This window comes from Terrapene carolina, unplaced genomic scaffold (assembly GCF_002925995.2).
Source record: "Terrapene carolina triunguis isolate 2854851 unplaced genomic scaffold, T_m_triunguis-2.0 Scaffold35098, whole genome shotgun sequence".
Classification (NCBI taxonomy): Eukaryota; Metazoa; Chordata; order Testudines; family Emydidae; genus Terrapene; species Terrapene triunguis.
Genome location: NW_020699449.1, coordinates 5,056,435 through 5,072,099, shown reverse-complemented (window position 1 = coordinate 5,072,099; position 15,665 = coordinate 5,056,435). Strand labels below are relative to the sequence as shown.

The 15,665-nt window shown below is 37.7% G+C and overlaps 1 protein-coding gene across 2 annotated transcripts in view; it reads left to right on the top strand.

The window, feature by feature from the left end:
* The window catches only part of LOC112116003 (caspase activity and apoptosis inhibitor 1), a 29,478-nt gene extending 14,060 nt beyond the window's left edge, over positions 1 to 15,418 (top strand). For both annotated transcript variants that reach the window (XM_024213264.1, XM_024213266.1), the window contains exons 5-6: positions 7,475 to 7,548; positions 13,811 to 15,418. In XM_024213264.1, coding sequence (XP_024069032.1) covers positions 7,475 to 7,548; positions 13,811 to 14,148 — 412 coding nt within the window. In that variant the 3' untranslated portion in view covers positions 14,149 to 15,418. The remainder of the gene's footprint in view (positions 1 to 7,474; positions 7,549 to 13,810) is intronic.
* Positions 15,419 to 15,665: the final 247 nt, after the last annotated feature.

Below are 15,665 nucleotides of genomic sequence, written 5' to 3'. Positions count from 1 at the left end.
GGTTTTTTTTTTCTTTTTGCTACAGGTGATATACTGTGGCTATGTGACATACATGATGTGACTGAAACACTATCATTGGCAGATAACTCTGAAACTATAGAAAATGATGGTGATCTTGAAGGTGGATAGTCTTCAGAATCCTGTATGTTGAGGATGGATTCTCCTAAACAAAATAAGTCAATGCAGTTATTTAATTATTATTACCATACTGCTCATTTAGTATTGCTCATTGCATTCACTGACACTCAGTACTACTTTAAAGGTGAAATTGTAATTTATTTAAAAACATTTTTGCTGTTAACAAGCATGTTATCTCTGGAGACACAAATGTAAAGTTTGAGAACTGCAAAACTAAGCATCTCTGATGGTATCTTCTAGACTGAGCACTGAATCCCATTGGATAGATGGAAAGATTAACCTAAATAATCTATTCAGAAGCCCCTGGGACCCCATAATACTGGGTCCCTAAGCCATGAACTATTGGAACTCATTTACAAAACTTTTCTTAAACATTACATGAATATATTGTCTCATACTATAGAATTAGAATTTATAATCCCTATTCCATGATGAGATCTCTTTGAGCTCTAATATATCTTAATTAAAACTATCTTTATATAGGTTTTTTCCTCAAAAAGCATTTTTATCAAAAAAATCCAATTTAAATAAAAAAAATCCAATTTTTTTTTTTTTTAAATCATTGATTTTTATCCACCCTGCTTGCCAGTGCTTCTAGTGGTTATATGTAAATATTGAATAAAACAGGAGCAAAAAAAGATCCTTGTGATACTTGGCAAGTGAGGGTGTCTGGTGGTACAGGTGCAGTTTTCCATCACTATCCTTTGGGTGTGTCCTTGAAGGAAGGACTCAAACTATTTTAGTACATTTCCCCAGGATTTCTGCCACCTCTGTCATGTGGAACAACTACATTTCATGATCAGCTGTGTCAAATGCTACACAAAGCTCCAGAAGAAAGGATGCATGTCTGCCCTCCGTCAGTTGACAGGAGGATATCTCCATCTACATCACTAATGACGTTCCTGTTCTCTGTCTTGGTCTGAATCCAGTTGTACGCAGTCTAGTGTATTGGCTTCACATCTGTATCATGCCTGGCTTTAGATGCTAGAAACAATTATTGCATTGGACACAAATCATTACTAACATCTAATATTTTGAAGTGATTGAGGAAGAGGGAAAAGCATATGCAGGTGGCAAGAGGACAAATGGGAGCGGGGAAGAATGTGCAGGTGAGGAGGAAGTTGTATACAACAGAGGAAGGGAAAAGGAGATACAAAATAAAAGGATTTAGACCAAGAAAATACTCACCAGATACAGCAGCTCTTGTCAATCAGGTAAGTACTACCTCCAGATAAAAACCATATCAGATGTTGAGGAGGCTTGAGCTTCTGATCTAAGGAAGGAAAACTGGGGAATAATCCTTTTGTTTTGTTTTTTAAATTGACTCCTATTTCTAGTTACTGGTAGGACATTGTGTGAAGTTTTCATTAAGAAGTTACAGCAATCTCCGATCTTTAGATGGACCCTTTTATTAGTTCATTTCCTTTCTGTTCTCCCAGCGTGGGTGGTGGAAGTGCCTTATCTGGTTGTCCAGCACAATTCTTTAGTGAATTGTGGATAGTAGGCACTATCTCTGATATGCTATACTTTTATAATTTTCTTTGAGACTCAGTACAGTGGTGTCAGACACTCATCCCTGGTCCTATGTAAGATATTTAACCAGCTTTCATGCCAATCAGATTCTGTAGAATCTAAAGTGGTCACTTAAAAAAAATTATAGTACTTATGGTTGCAAAGAAAGAAAACTTGCCAAATGGAAATCAAGTGTAAGTGATGCAGTGTTGTCTTCCACAGTTCACAGACTTTCTGAAATAACATGGGTTGTTGAGTTTAATGATGGCATTTTAGAGCCAATTATTCAAATAAGGTTGTTGTGCAATAGTTCACCTAGCTTGCATAGTTTCTACATTTGTGTGCACAAATCAGGGAGAGTATCGTGCTTACTTTCCACCCCACTGTGATGCAGCGTACAACAGTAACTTTACTAACTAAAATTTAGTTGCTACCTAAGGGCCTTGTTCAACCCTGGAAGTTGATGTAAATCTCCCATTGTTATCTGAGGAGGATCTATTGTAGGCTAGTATAGGACCCCCTATCTTTGTGATCGTACTAAGAAAAAAATTGTTTCTCTACACAGAATTTGACCCCTCAAACTTTATGAAATACATTATTTTTTTTAAAAAGTTTTTCTAGTATAGTGCATTAAATTAGCTTATAATTCCAAGACAAGTTGTAAACTAGAAAATATTGTAAGCAGTTCAAGAATTTTCAGAAACACAGGACTTGAAGCAGATTTGTTTGTGAACATAGGCAACATATAAAAGCTGTAAGCAATGTAATATCCTTTGTTTCTTTTTACCTTGTAGTTTATAGAACACAAGAAAACAAGGCTTTTGATATGTTATTCTGACACTCATAGCTTGTTTTGCATTTGTCCAAATGTACTGAGGCACATCCTGTCATTCCGTTTAACGTTATGCCCTTTCTAATGCAAAATGTAATAAAAAGTATCTTGGACTTTCCATTAAAAGAAAACGTCATCCACAGGGATTTTGGTAAATTTATAAAAATTTGCTCCTTAATCTGCTTCAGAAACAGTTGCGTGTTGCTATTTTTCAAAATGAGCATTGCGGCTTTTATACAGTTAGCTCTCTTGCTTAAACAAATTTGTAAATTTTGGTTGCAGTGGTTAATACTGTATATAATTTTTGAAACCTAAAGACGTATCGGTTTTGATTACGACTTTGTAATACTAGTTGGCCCCCATGAATTTTTGATTATCTAAATATAGGACCGGATCATGCAAATAATCTTGAGCATAGTGCATAATGCTGGTAGGGACTATACCTAGTATTGCCAGCACTGATGTTTAATATGTTGATTTTTATTAGTAATTCACAGACCACTGTGATAATACAGAAGACTTGTTCACTGCAATTAAGTTTTGCATGCAAGAAAATATAGTTCCTTAAAATTTAGGCCCTGTTTTTTTTTTTTTTTTTTTTTAATTTCCTCCCCTTTTTTTTTTTTTTTTTTTTTTAAGGGCCTCACCCAGTTCTTTGATTTTATATTCACAAACCGCATGCACAACTGCACCAAAAATCCATAGATGTCTAATAGCCTGTTTCCATCTGTTAATCACAGAGACTAGTGATTGAAGGGCATTGAATTACAGGCACAGTTAATTGCAAGTACAAAATCATGCCTGCAAAATGAGTCTGCTTCTCAAAATCAGGCTCTGACTGTTCTCAATGTGTACCAAGGAGAATCTATTGCAGTGTTTCTCATTCTTTTTGGGCACTGAGAGCCCATGAATCAGGTTGCAGTGCACACAGCTGAGCTCAGCCAGAGCTGTCGGAGCTGCTTCTGTAGGGGTGAGTGCAGGGTAATCTCTGCGCGCGTGCACACGGTCACACACACCCTGGGCTTCCCTGAACCCTTCCTCTGTCACACACACCTTGGGCCTCCCATGCGACCCTTTGACATATTTTGGAGGCTGAATTTTGGGTCTTGAAACCTTGGCCTAGTAAGTCAGATCAGTCTGGAGTCCAATTCTGTAACATAACTAGTGCTTATTATTTATTTCATCTGTCGTCATCCTCTTGGGGGGAAAAAAACAAACCACCTCCCCTGATACTTCTTCCAAGAGGAATATCTAAGATGATGTGTATGTATTAATTCTTGTCCTGTAAAACTTGATTCTCTTATGTGAAACAGAGAAGAAAATCTGAAATAACTGCTTGAGCCTTGCCAAGGAAAGATCGGTGTGGGAAGTCCTTTGCTACCTTAGAAGGAAGCCTGTAAAGTGAAACTCAGGGCTTGTCTACACTGGCAATTTATAGCGCTGTAACTTTCTCACTCAGGGATGTGAAAAAACATCCCTCTGAGCGCAGCAAGTTTCAGCTCTGTAAAGCGCCAGCGCAGACAGTGCACCAGCACTGGGTGCTACGCCCCTCTTGGAGGTGGATTTTTTTTTTTTTTTAGAGCGCTGGGAGAGCTCTCCCCCAGTGATCTGCCGCGTCCATACAAGCCACGTTAAAGCGCTGCCGTGTAGACTAGCCCTAACTCTTGTAAATTTACCTTCCTTGTCCTTGCAGAGGAAGGAGATGAGCAGCCTAAAAGAATTAGGCCAGGGTTTTCAACCTCTTTTCATTGCAGCCCCCTAAAAAAATTCAAATAAAGGTGTGGACGAATTTGGAAATTTTAGACCGTCTGCAGACCCTCAGGGATCCATGGACCACAAGTTGAAAACCACTGAATTAGGTACGCTTCACTTTGCAACTGCTGTCAACAGCAAGCAGCAAAAGAGGGAAGGTGTTATTGTTTTGGTAGAGAGGGTCCTTCCAACCTCTATTTTTTAAAAAAATGTATAAAATGCAATAGAACACCACCAAAACAAGGGAGAATGGCAAGGAGACCCAAGGGGAAAATGGAAGTGGAGGAGCTAATTTACCAACATTGGAAGGATGAGAGAAGGGAATCAGCTGAAAAAGGAGGGCAGGAGAGAGCTGTGGCTGACTTCGAAGATTAGCACAGACTCCCTCACAGAGCATAACTCCCTGATTCTGACTGTTTTCTTTCCTAACAGCCAGGAGGCACAGGGAACTGCAAACTTTAGCATCCACTTGTTAGCCAAGGTTGATATGGAAAATGAGGATATGAGGCCTGCAGCCTCCAAGGCATTGCCTTAGTCTTAAATCAAGCATATCTCCTGCTCCCCACACCTGGGGGATATACTGAGGTTCGCCCCACTTTTGTATCTGCTTTTGGCTGCTGGGTGTCTGCTGTTTTACACCGGTGTAAATTAAGAGTGACTGACTTTGGCCCACTGTCCTTATGCATTTGAATTCTTTTTATTAATATTAAGAAAATAAACCAAATATAGACTGCTCTGCCACTGCTTGGCCACAAGATGGTGCATGACACCTACTTATTAAAATCCAGCTGGTGAAGTTTCATCAGCAATCCAGTCAAACCCAACCTATTATGATAAAATAAAATGTGCTGTAAAAGATTGCCTTTGGGACCCTTTTTTTTTGACAGCAGGTGGTCTTTACAGCAGGGATGCGTTTTTTTTTTCTTTTCTTTTCTTTTTTTACTAAAACAGTTGATATGGTCTAAATATCAGGGACACATTCTGCAGCAGGTTTTGCTATATAATTTCCAATTGACAGAAAAGTCTTTATTTTTTGTTAGGTAAAAAGAAATGTAGCTATTTCTATTACTTGTACTTAAAGCAAACTGCATAGTTAGAAATAAGGGGTTGCTGTGAGGTTGCTGCCAAAGGCGTGATTCTGATTCTTGAATGATATTTTGGCTTTAAGACTCAGGGCAGCAGAAGCTTTATTACTGCAGAGGTGACACTGCTTGGCATCTTTCCCCCTGGAAACTATTTGATTGTGTCAGAGCTGACCCTGCTGCTTGCCAAGGAGCAACGTCGCCATCAGCAATGGAAACAGCCAGTCAGTTACTCTCCTTGGCAATAGGGTAGAGTGCAAGTTTTTGGGTTGTGTTAACCCTCCCACTCCTCGCCCCCCGAGGCTGGGGCAGGAAGGAAGGAAAGTCTGAGAACCTGCTTAACATGTTTAAAAGATCACATTAAAGCAAAATTAATTTTCTCTTAGAATTTCTGGTTTTGGATATAGCATCTAAGAGCTAATACAGCCTGAAATGTCTGACCTTCCAGAGACAAAGCAAAAATCATTCTGTGGGGAAACATTTGGGTGGCTCCTAGGATGAGGGAAGCTCACATAAACAAGCTCCCTGTTCAGCATAGCTCTTTCCCCACTTGGGCTCTTTTCCTTCTTATTTCTACCCCCTCTGCCATCCTTCTGCTGGAAATGGAGAGCCAAACAGAATTGAAACCTTGGGATTTGGAATAACATCTCACCCAGCTTCAGCAGGTAGGAAACATACTAGAGAGAGGAAGGAAGCGCATGATCCTCACCCAGTCTCTTGCAAAAGATACAGGTTAAGTCAAAGTGAGTGTGTGCTATCAAGCCAAACATTCAGTTTTTTGCATAACTATTGCATCTGTGTGTGCAAATGCCCAGTCACCTTCCTAAGCATTTGTTTGCATGGTTGTGATAACTATATGCATGTCTTTGTGTGCAAACTTGTGGGAGAAATGGAGGGCCAATCAGAATTGATTACAATGTCTACTACTAGTGGGGGAAGTAGCCATCAAAATAGGTGTGCCCTTTTTTGCATCTGTGTAGCAAATTGGGGCTGGTTAGAAATGCTGTACAAAATGAAGAGATTCCCTCCCAGTTGTTTTATTAGCCTGACATTCTAAACTGAAACACATTTGTGATTATTTAATAGAAAAACAGATCTGCAGCCACCTTGTTAAGAAAAAACTTGTATAAGGCCATAGTTGAAAAGTAACTAAGTCTTGAGTATTGAAACTGTGAAATTAGAATATGGTAAGATCTATGGTAATACTATCTCTTTTTTATGGTCCGATTTAATACCTACAAGCAGGTTGGTTGCTTTGATATAATGTTAATATAATACATACTACACAAACTTTAGACAAGAAAACAGCTGAGGTATGAAATTGGGTAGATGAATATAAAATAATTTTACTGCCAAAATGCTCATTAAACTCAACAATTGGATTCTCTTATGATTTCAGGATCTTGCTGTAAGCAGTGTCTGCCCTTTTCAGGCGCATCTAACAATCTCTCATTTATACTTCCCCGCTTTGTATAAATAATGTCATTTGAAAATTGTAGGGAGATAGCAGGCCACAAATGTGTTTCCATGGCTCTTAGGTTATTTTTTGTTTACTGCTGTGCAACATGAAGTAATTCCAGGCTTGACACCTTAGAGTGGGAGGGTGTAGGAATCTTAGAATTAAAAAAAGGTGAATATTTTAAGGTAGGGAAAATAGATATTGAACCCAGGTCAATAGTCTGGCTGAATTTGCTTTTTAAAAGCAATTCTTCAGTGGTAACATTAGTTTCTGGTGAGGGTGAAAATAGCTACTTAATTCTAAAAGTAAACAGCAAATATCCCTTGAATGCAACTGAAACTAGATTTTCGAAATTCCTGCCTGTGACAATTTATGCTGCATTTTGCAAATAAGCACCTCATATTCAGAAGATACTGCCAATTATGATTATTCATTTGTAGGACCAGTGCAATTAGGATAATTAACTTTGATCTTGTATGTCACTGAGGAAAGCAGAAAAATACCATGGTGTTGTAAAGTGCTTAAAATAGTTGTAAAGTATATGTAAACTCTTGTTGGCCCCTTTCATACAGAACCTGCCTTATTCAGGCTATCAACAAATACTACACGCTAATGTAAAGGAAATGTTTCTTTGAAACAGTCCTCTTCACTTTATATAATAAAGTGTGCAAATTAAAATGTGTTCTTGTTTGTTTCCAGACAAGACAACAATGTAGATTCTACTTCTTCTCTGAGGGAAGACAGCAAACTGGAAGGTCTGGAGTCAAAACAAGGTATGTATTAGAGAAAGCTAAAGTCTTGTGTTCTTGGTAGTGATCATTTCAATAGCCAGTGACTGTCAGCCTGGATACTTGAACTAGTAGTAATAATAACAGTGACGCATCCTCAGTGGAATCAAATGCTCCCAGACATCTGTGCCACCTAGACAGTATAGAAATGAAAAAATGATTAATCACTTTTTTAAAGAACAAAACAAAAAAACAAAACCCAAAACATGGGCCTAATTTTCAGAAGTGCTGAGCAATCAAAATTCCCATTGATGCTCCAATAGGAGCAGAGTGTTCTTTTGAATGACATGGGGGCATTTGTTGCCTTCATGCTGAAATATTGACATTCAAAAGTCCTCCCCACTCTTCATTTTTGCACTGTACCCATAGTGATCTGTAGTGGCAGAAGAGAGTTTGGTGGGTTTTATGTATATTTAGACCCTACTAGTGCTGGATCACTAGACCAGGATCTTATTAAGATCCTACTGTTTCTTCCCTGGACTGTGTAGGAAAAATTAAATTAAAAGGTTTTGGGGAAGTGTATTTTTATCATGAAGTTGATGCTATCTTTTCACTTTGTTCAGTATGATAACCATTTGCAGCAGCAAGAGATTAGGTAAATCTGTTGTATAAGCAACTAGCCATTCATTGCTCTTCCTAATTCCTCCAGAACTTCAAGTCCTAATAACATAATAGTAACTGTCCTGAAGTAGACTGTAGGTCCATTTTTAACTAGTGGGATGAACTGACAAAGCAGTTTTCAGCAGAAGCAAATCTTCAGATCCATAAATTAAAACAAGTAGCTATAAGCAAAAAACAAACCCTTTAAAAACCAACCCAAATCCTGCCTCAGCTTGGGGTCCATGCAGTTCTCAGTATCACACTCTGTGTGGAGTCCTGCCTTCCTATAGGCATTCTTCTTGCTCCCAGCAGATATTGTTAAAGCCTCTTCCCTGAGCCCAGGTCCAACGGAAGGAGAAAGGATGGCAGTAGAGTTTTACTTTCAAAATAAGCAGCCACCTGATTTCTCCAAGGCTGTGTGGCTGGTTCAGAGGATCTGCAATCCTGGTTCCCATCCCTCTCCTGCCCCTCTGAGTTTTGCAGGACTGGAGCTCTTTGTTGCTAGGGGAGCACTACTGAAGCTCTGCAGGAGCACAGTTAATAACTCAGCTGTGGGAGAAGGGAGTATAGTTGAGGGGAAGCAAGACTGCAGGCCCTCCCACTCTCCTGCTTCTCACTTCTGGCCATCCAGCTGAAGAGGAACTTTGATCATCTCTCTCTCTTTGGATGTAAATCATTCTAAATACTGATCACCTTCCTTTGGATTATTTCACATTCCTTTTTCTTGATGCTGGTGTGACCATAGTTGGCATTCCATCACTCGACATAATCCCTTTACAACTTGCTGCCAAAGATCTATCTTTGCTGAATTCGGTTCATTTCACTTAAAGTCAATGTTTCTGAAAGTGTTACTCACTTTGCAGGTTCAAACTGTACGAAGGAAAGGTATGTATTGTACATATCTCCTTAAAGGCAGTGATTATTTGGGGCCTTATCTAAAAGAAAGCTGCTTCTGTACTCCAAGTGCAAACTGAGCAATACTCTTGACGTTCCAGATTTTGTAGAAATACAAACAAGCCAGCATTTGGTGTGATCGCACCAATATGGCAGCTTTTGGTGATCAGGTGGGGACAGATGAGCCTTCTTTTTTTGTAGCCTCCAGGAAAGAGAGGTACAAAATCAGCTTTTCATGATCACTATGGAATCATTCATTATAGAATCATTCTGGTGATTCTAGTGTCTTTGTTTTTTTAGGACAGACAGAAATGCACTGGGTTAAGCATTCATGTACTGCTGTGATGGGCACTGGATAAAATACTAAGACAGATAGTGATGTACTTTTGATTCCCTACTGTACGTTGGAAGCTGCTTTTAACCTGCATCAGCTCCTCTTTTAGCTCGGCTATTTCATGAACACTGTATAACAACTGCCAGTATTATTTTATATGTGACACTAGAATTATAGCTGCTTCTATTTCAGCCTGTTTATTTTCATTTGGACTTATTATACATAGTAATGTCAGAAATAACTTTCAAATCAGTAAATGCTGCAGATTCTCATGAACTGTATTCCTCTTATGAGGAGCCAATATTATTTGCTTCCTGCAACTTTTATTTCACAATTCTGAGTCCTATCTCAACAGCTTTGCAAATGGTTTATTTTTTTGAAGTAGCTAGTGAGGGGATTTAAATGGAGGGAAGAAGTAAGAATGTCATAAAAGCTGCAAAATTGTTAGGAGCAGGATGCCATGACTTTGTGAGAAACGCTTTAAATATTGCTTGTTGCACTATATGGAGTGACCTCGGAATTGACAGATTTCCTGCAGACCTCTTCCACTCTTTCTGTGCTATCTCAGGGAATTGATGACTGCTGCAGGTGATTGCTTCATTGTCCTTTTTTATGACTTTATCAACCACGGTATCATGATGGCTTTGGGCAATGACAGCAGCGCTTCTCAAGATGTTAGCTTTAAAGAGCTTTTGAGAATATGGGCATAAATTGTAAAATATAACTTAGTAATCATTCTTCTTCCATGCTGGAGCCTGTGATGCTACAGGAAAAAAAAGGTAGAAAACAAAGCGGGCTAAGCAGAAGTGAGTAAAATATGGTTAAAAAAGGAATTAAGTGTGCTGAAATGAATTTCACAACTGTAGCTGAAGGAATAAGTACAAGCTATCTAAATGAAAAAGATAATGAGAAAAATGCCATCTGAGACTTTTATTACTGTGTAAAATTACAACCGCAAAAGAGGGAAATGAAGCTCATCGGCTAATTAAACAACATTTGTAGGCCAGTGGTTGTGTGATTACTGTGCATTGTGCTGCCATGGAGACTCCTAATTCTCGATAGAACCCAGGACAGCCTGTACCTTTGAAGGCTGGGGAGCTCCCTATTCTATACAGATAGTGGGACAGGAATTAATGACCCAGTTTGTTAGTAGTGTTCAGGTTTTTCCACCCCCTCCATCTGATCAGTTCGAAAGCGAAGATTGGCAGTAAGGCTAAGCATGCTCAGAGTTTAACTTCTGAACTTTGAACTAGGCTCCTCAAATACAGTTTGTTTTCTTGCCCCATGGAAATGTAGTCTTGCTAAGTAAATATGGACTGGTGCTTCGTAGCAAGACAGAAGTATTTCCATTCCTTAATCTTAATGATTCCCATTCCTTGTGGTCTTTCTGTGAAGTTAAAGTTAGTAAGATTTTGTTCGGAGTCCACTCATCCCTTTCTGTAGGCAGGGAGAGGATGAGTGAAACTTGCATCTGAGGTAAAAATGCCGTCTCTAAAATGCCTTCACGGCAACCTCAAAAACTGCAAACTACCTCAAACACATTACTTCTGTGGTGTTGAAGACTTTAGTAGGGGACTGATGGGCCTTATATATTAATGCTTACTGCAAACTCCTCCATGTGATGTTGAGGATTAGAAGAGGACACATTTTTTATAGAGTTAAATTGTTTTAACCAATATAACCAGTTTTTGCTCCCAAAAAAGTCATAATTCACCTAATAAGTGCCACAAAACAAAAATCCTATATATCAATGTGATCAACAATGCTAATCTCCGGAAGCAAGAGTTTGTAGGAATTTGATCATTTTCCCATACCTGACTAAATGTATGATGATCTTGCTCTTGGAAACTTGTGGCTGTGTATGCTTTACACATCGTATGCTGTTTACCTGTGTGTTAGTATGCTTTTGCATCCATGTTCAGTAGCTGAAGTTACAAATCTGGGACTGCACATGTTGAGTAGCTAAGGCCTCGATTCAGGAAAGCATCCCTATTTTGGACAGCACTTAAGTCCTGAATAAGGACTTGTGTGCTTTCTTAAATCTGGACCAAAACTCCAGAATTGAGGATGTGTATGTTTCTTTTGAACTCTTTATACCAGCACTCAGATTTAAGTTTTTATTTAGGGTAAATAAAACCCAGCTGGCTATCTTAAATATGCCTCTAGTGTTTATAAAACAACTTAAGGAAACTTATTGTTGACTAGGTAGTTGGATGAAATACCATTCCTCCTCTTTTTTTAAGCAAGGAAAGTGCATTTATTATATATTTTTCTTGGTGTTCAATATTGATTTTTCACCCCCTCAGGACAACAGTTATGTCATAAAAGCCAAGAAAAATATGTTTTTCTAAAGATTTTCCTTCCCTGCTCATATGCAAACATATGCACACTCCAAAAAGCATTTCTTCTAAGAGTTTCATAGAAGGGGTAGAGTTTTCTAATGCGTTCTTTTTCACTTAAAAGGAAAAATTGATCTCTGGCAAAATTTGTTGCTTAAACTTATTTTGGAACCAGACATTTTAATTTCAGTTGTCCATATCCTACCTGTTAATCTTCACACAGAATTTTCATCGAATGAAAGGAATTCTGTGCAAAGTTCAAGGGGAATATGGCCCATTATGGGTATGGAGAGTTTTTCAGTTCTCCTTCCTGTTTTCCAGAAATGCCTCTCACCCATGTAGCTGCATTCTGGTGATATGCTATACAACCAAAGGCACCAAAATATGAACAAGCATCTCTAAAGGCAGACTTCTAAAATTTCTTTTCAAAGATGCATACTGTGCTGTTATTTGAAGAGGGAGGGAGACTGGTTCATGTTGGGACTAAAACACATGCTCTCAGGGGAATTGTCATTAGTATTTAGAATGATTAGCAAAATCCTTTCTGTAAGTTTTGCAACAATAAAATATTAAATGTGAGCATCTTGAGGAAAATCCCAGAGATACAAAGACAATTAGTTAAAGGCATCAAACCCCGGCTCCCTGCTGTATTAGACTACATTATCAATGTATTCTTTATAACCTGAGCTTTAGTAAAACTCAAATTGCCTGGTGTCCAAGAACAGCAATTCACAGAGGAAGTACTGCATTGGTTTCCAGTATATCAGTGGCTTTGTTGTTGATGAGCAATACTGGCAGATCAATAATGCTTCCCAGCCTTGGAGATTTGAGATTTAGGAGCTAAAAGAACAGATGGAGAAAACTAGTAATTCTTAAGTCATCCACGGAAAGGAAACATTTTTAAAGCAGTTGGCAAAAGGCTAATTTTAAAAAGGGAAGTTTAAAAAAGGAAAATTACTAAGCATTGTTATGCTATCTAGATGTTTATATCCTAATGCTGATATGCTCTGAAATTATCATTTTGTTTTGTCATTATGCAGTACAGGACCTTACTGTGTATGAATGTACCTTTTGCCTTATATCTTCAGCACACACTGAAAAGTTATTTGTATTTTTAAAATGCATTTATTTAAATCTATAATTTCATTTTTTAAGACTATTTATGAATTAACAGCCTTAACTATTGTATAATGACCCTACCAGGAGCCACTATTAAACTCTCGGAATCAGTAATTTTGCCATTTTGTTGCAATAAATAACAATATTTATTTTAAGCAATAAGCAATATTATCAGAGCGTATCCAAAGATAAAAATGATGCCCAAGCACCAAGTAGTTATGGCGCCAAGGTGTCAAGAATGATAGTATCTCTCTTTACGGTGAAGTTGTGAGTATTGGTGATGGAGGTTTTGCTAGTTTTACTTACTATTCTGCTTTTTCTAATTAAACTCTTCCTAATAAACCTCTGCTTTTAATGAAAAATAAAAACCATCACCAGCATTTCTCTTATAATTTTACTGAGCTGACCCAAATCCATCTGAAATACTTCACTAAAAGGCTTAGATAATTGTAATGTATGACTTTTTTTTTTTGGTGTGTGCATCTTCATTGGCTATGGTATTTTTCCTTTATGGTAATTTGTAAAGTAATCAAAGTATTTTTAAACTGCATTTGAGAATTAAATTTACTTCTAAAATAATAAACTGTTCCCCACATCAACTTTGATTTTGTAATGCAGAAGCTTCATTGTAATATAAAACCTTATGACATTTTTAATTAGGAAAATAGATCATGTAACTCCATATGATGGAATAAATTTTTCAGGCACTGCTGCTTTGGTATATTGCATGTTTTTCTAAATTGGAATAAAAAATGCATTAAAACTTGTCTAAATTAGATCAGTCTTAAAAGTTGGGGGAGGGAAAAGAAGAGGAAATACTGGTCTGTAATTTATAGATGGGTTTTGTCATATTCTGAATCTGAAGAGAAACATTTCTATGCAGAGGCAGTGTCTAAGATGAAAGGGAAATTTTTGTTAGGCTCCCTGCACTGCATGGTTATTTGTTACATTTGTGTTACAGGCAAGGGAGAAGATAGTGATGTCCTCAGCATAAATGCAGATGCATATGATAGTGACATAGAAGGCCCATGCATTGAAGAGGAGAGTCCAGATGTGCCAGAAAGTGCTGTCAGAAGTGGAGCTGGTCAGATAGATGACCTTCAGAAGGACATTGATAAAAGCGTGAATGAGATACTGGGGTTGGCAGAATCCAGCCCAAAGGAGTCTAAAGCAGCAAACTTGGCTGTTGCTCCATCAGAAGATGTTCAGCCATCAGCACAGCAGCTGGAGCTCCTGGAGCTTGAGATGAGGGCCAGGGCTATTAAGGCTCTGATGAAGGCTGGCGATGTAAAAAAATAGCCCTAAGCTTGCTTCATTTTAATATTTTTTATATTTGTTTTGAAGGGTGTGATGTCTGTTCTCTTCAGTGCTAAAGTGCATTTGGATTGGGCATGACATTCCTCATTCAAACCCTTTTGTGTATCCTGACCTGTGGCTTAAATTGTTGATAGTTGGTTTTCGTTGCCTTTGGCATGCTGCTTCTGTGACTTATACAAATGGATTGGTTTGACACTGCACTAGATCAGTGTCTCTTTTTGCTGGGTTATCACTTGACATGAATCGGGAAGAAGTCATAGATCTATGCCAGGATTCTGGGTGCCTTTAATAAAGGTTAAACGAACAGTGTAGGTTCTTCATAATTCCTGTAGTTAGCAATTAAACTGCTAATTTATTTGTTTTTTTTTCCTCCTGAACTTGTTAGCAATTTAAGTAACTTGATTTCCATGCGCTTCTTAAAAAGGTACTATTCTGAAGAGGTCTTCTGTGGCGTGACAGTGCTCATATCTGCTTGCAACACTCTGATATGATTTGAGATGTTTATTTCTCATTGGGCCCCAGCTTTTAGGAATATAAATGAACTAGTTAAAATTGAATGACAATTTACTTTGGGAGATTAACAGCATGCTTAATTTTTAGAGAGCTAAAATTGCTAAGAAGAATTTTTTTCGGTAAGCAATCTAAGTTAATTATTGTTAGAGAAAGTAATTCCAGTGACAAACTATGCTAGTAGGTGTTTTTATACTGCTGGTCATTTTATTTGGCTCGTCTCCTCCCACAATTATTTTATCATGTACATCTCAGCTGAAAACAGGAAAATGAATGCTTTGTTTCTCTCATTGTGAGATTTTGTTAATTCAGCACATCATCTTGTGAGATTGGATAATGCAGTGGATCAGAAACTGTTTAAAGATTTCTGATTTTGAGCTCAAGTTTTTGATATTTAACTGATTTAATCTTTTCAGATCCCCTGTAAATAGCTTTCTAGAAAGACGGTGTAATTTATTTTTACGCATTTTTGTAAGGATTCAAAAATCATAAACTCATTCTTCATTTTAAGGATGTTTCTTTATAAATAATTGCTTTTATACAACTTGTTTTCCTATAATTTGGTAACTGCAACAAATTAATTTTGATTGTTTAGAAGTGGTGCTATTTTTATAATTGAAAGTATATTTAAAAGAAACTTTTGATTTTGTTACATCCCAGGTGTGAGTCTAATTCTTGTTAAATATTGTTAAATAAAATAAATGGTTCATTACATGTTGCTATATTGGATTTTCTGTTTGCTTCTTATGCAAATAAGCAAATGAGATGTTTATTAAATAGTAAGAAAACAAACTAGTAACTCCTATATGCTGTATTTGAAATGTTTTCCATTATTTACATCTGCAGGCCTTGTTTTAGTGATGCACAATGCCCAAAATGCTCTTACAAGACTTGAAAGAGCTTCCTTTAGTTGGTAAATATGTGGGCATTGACTTTGGTAGCAGGCTCTTTTTGTGTGGTCTTAAAGATGAAGCAAGATTGATTTTTGT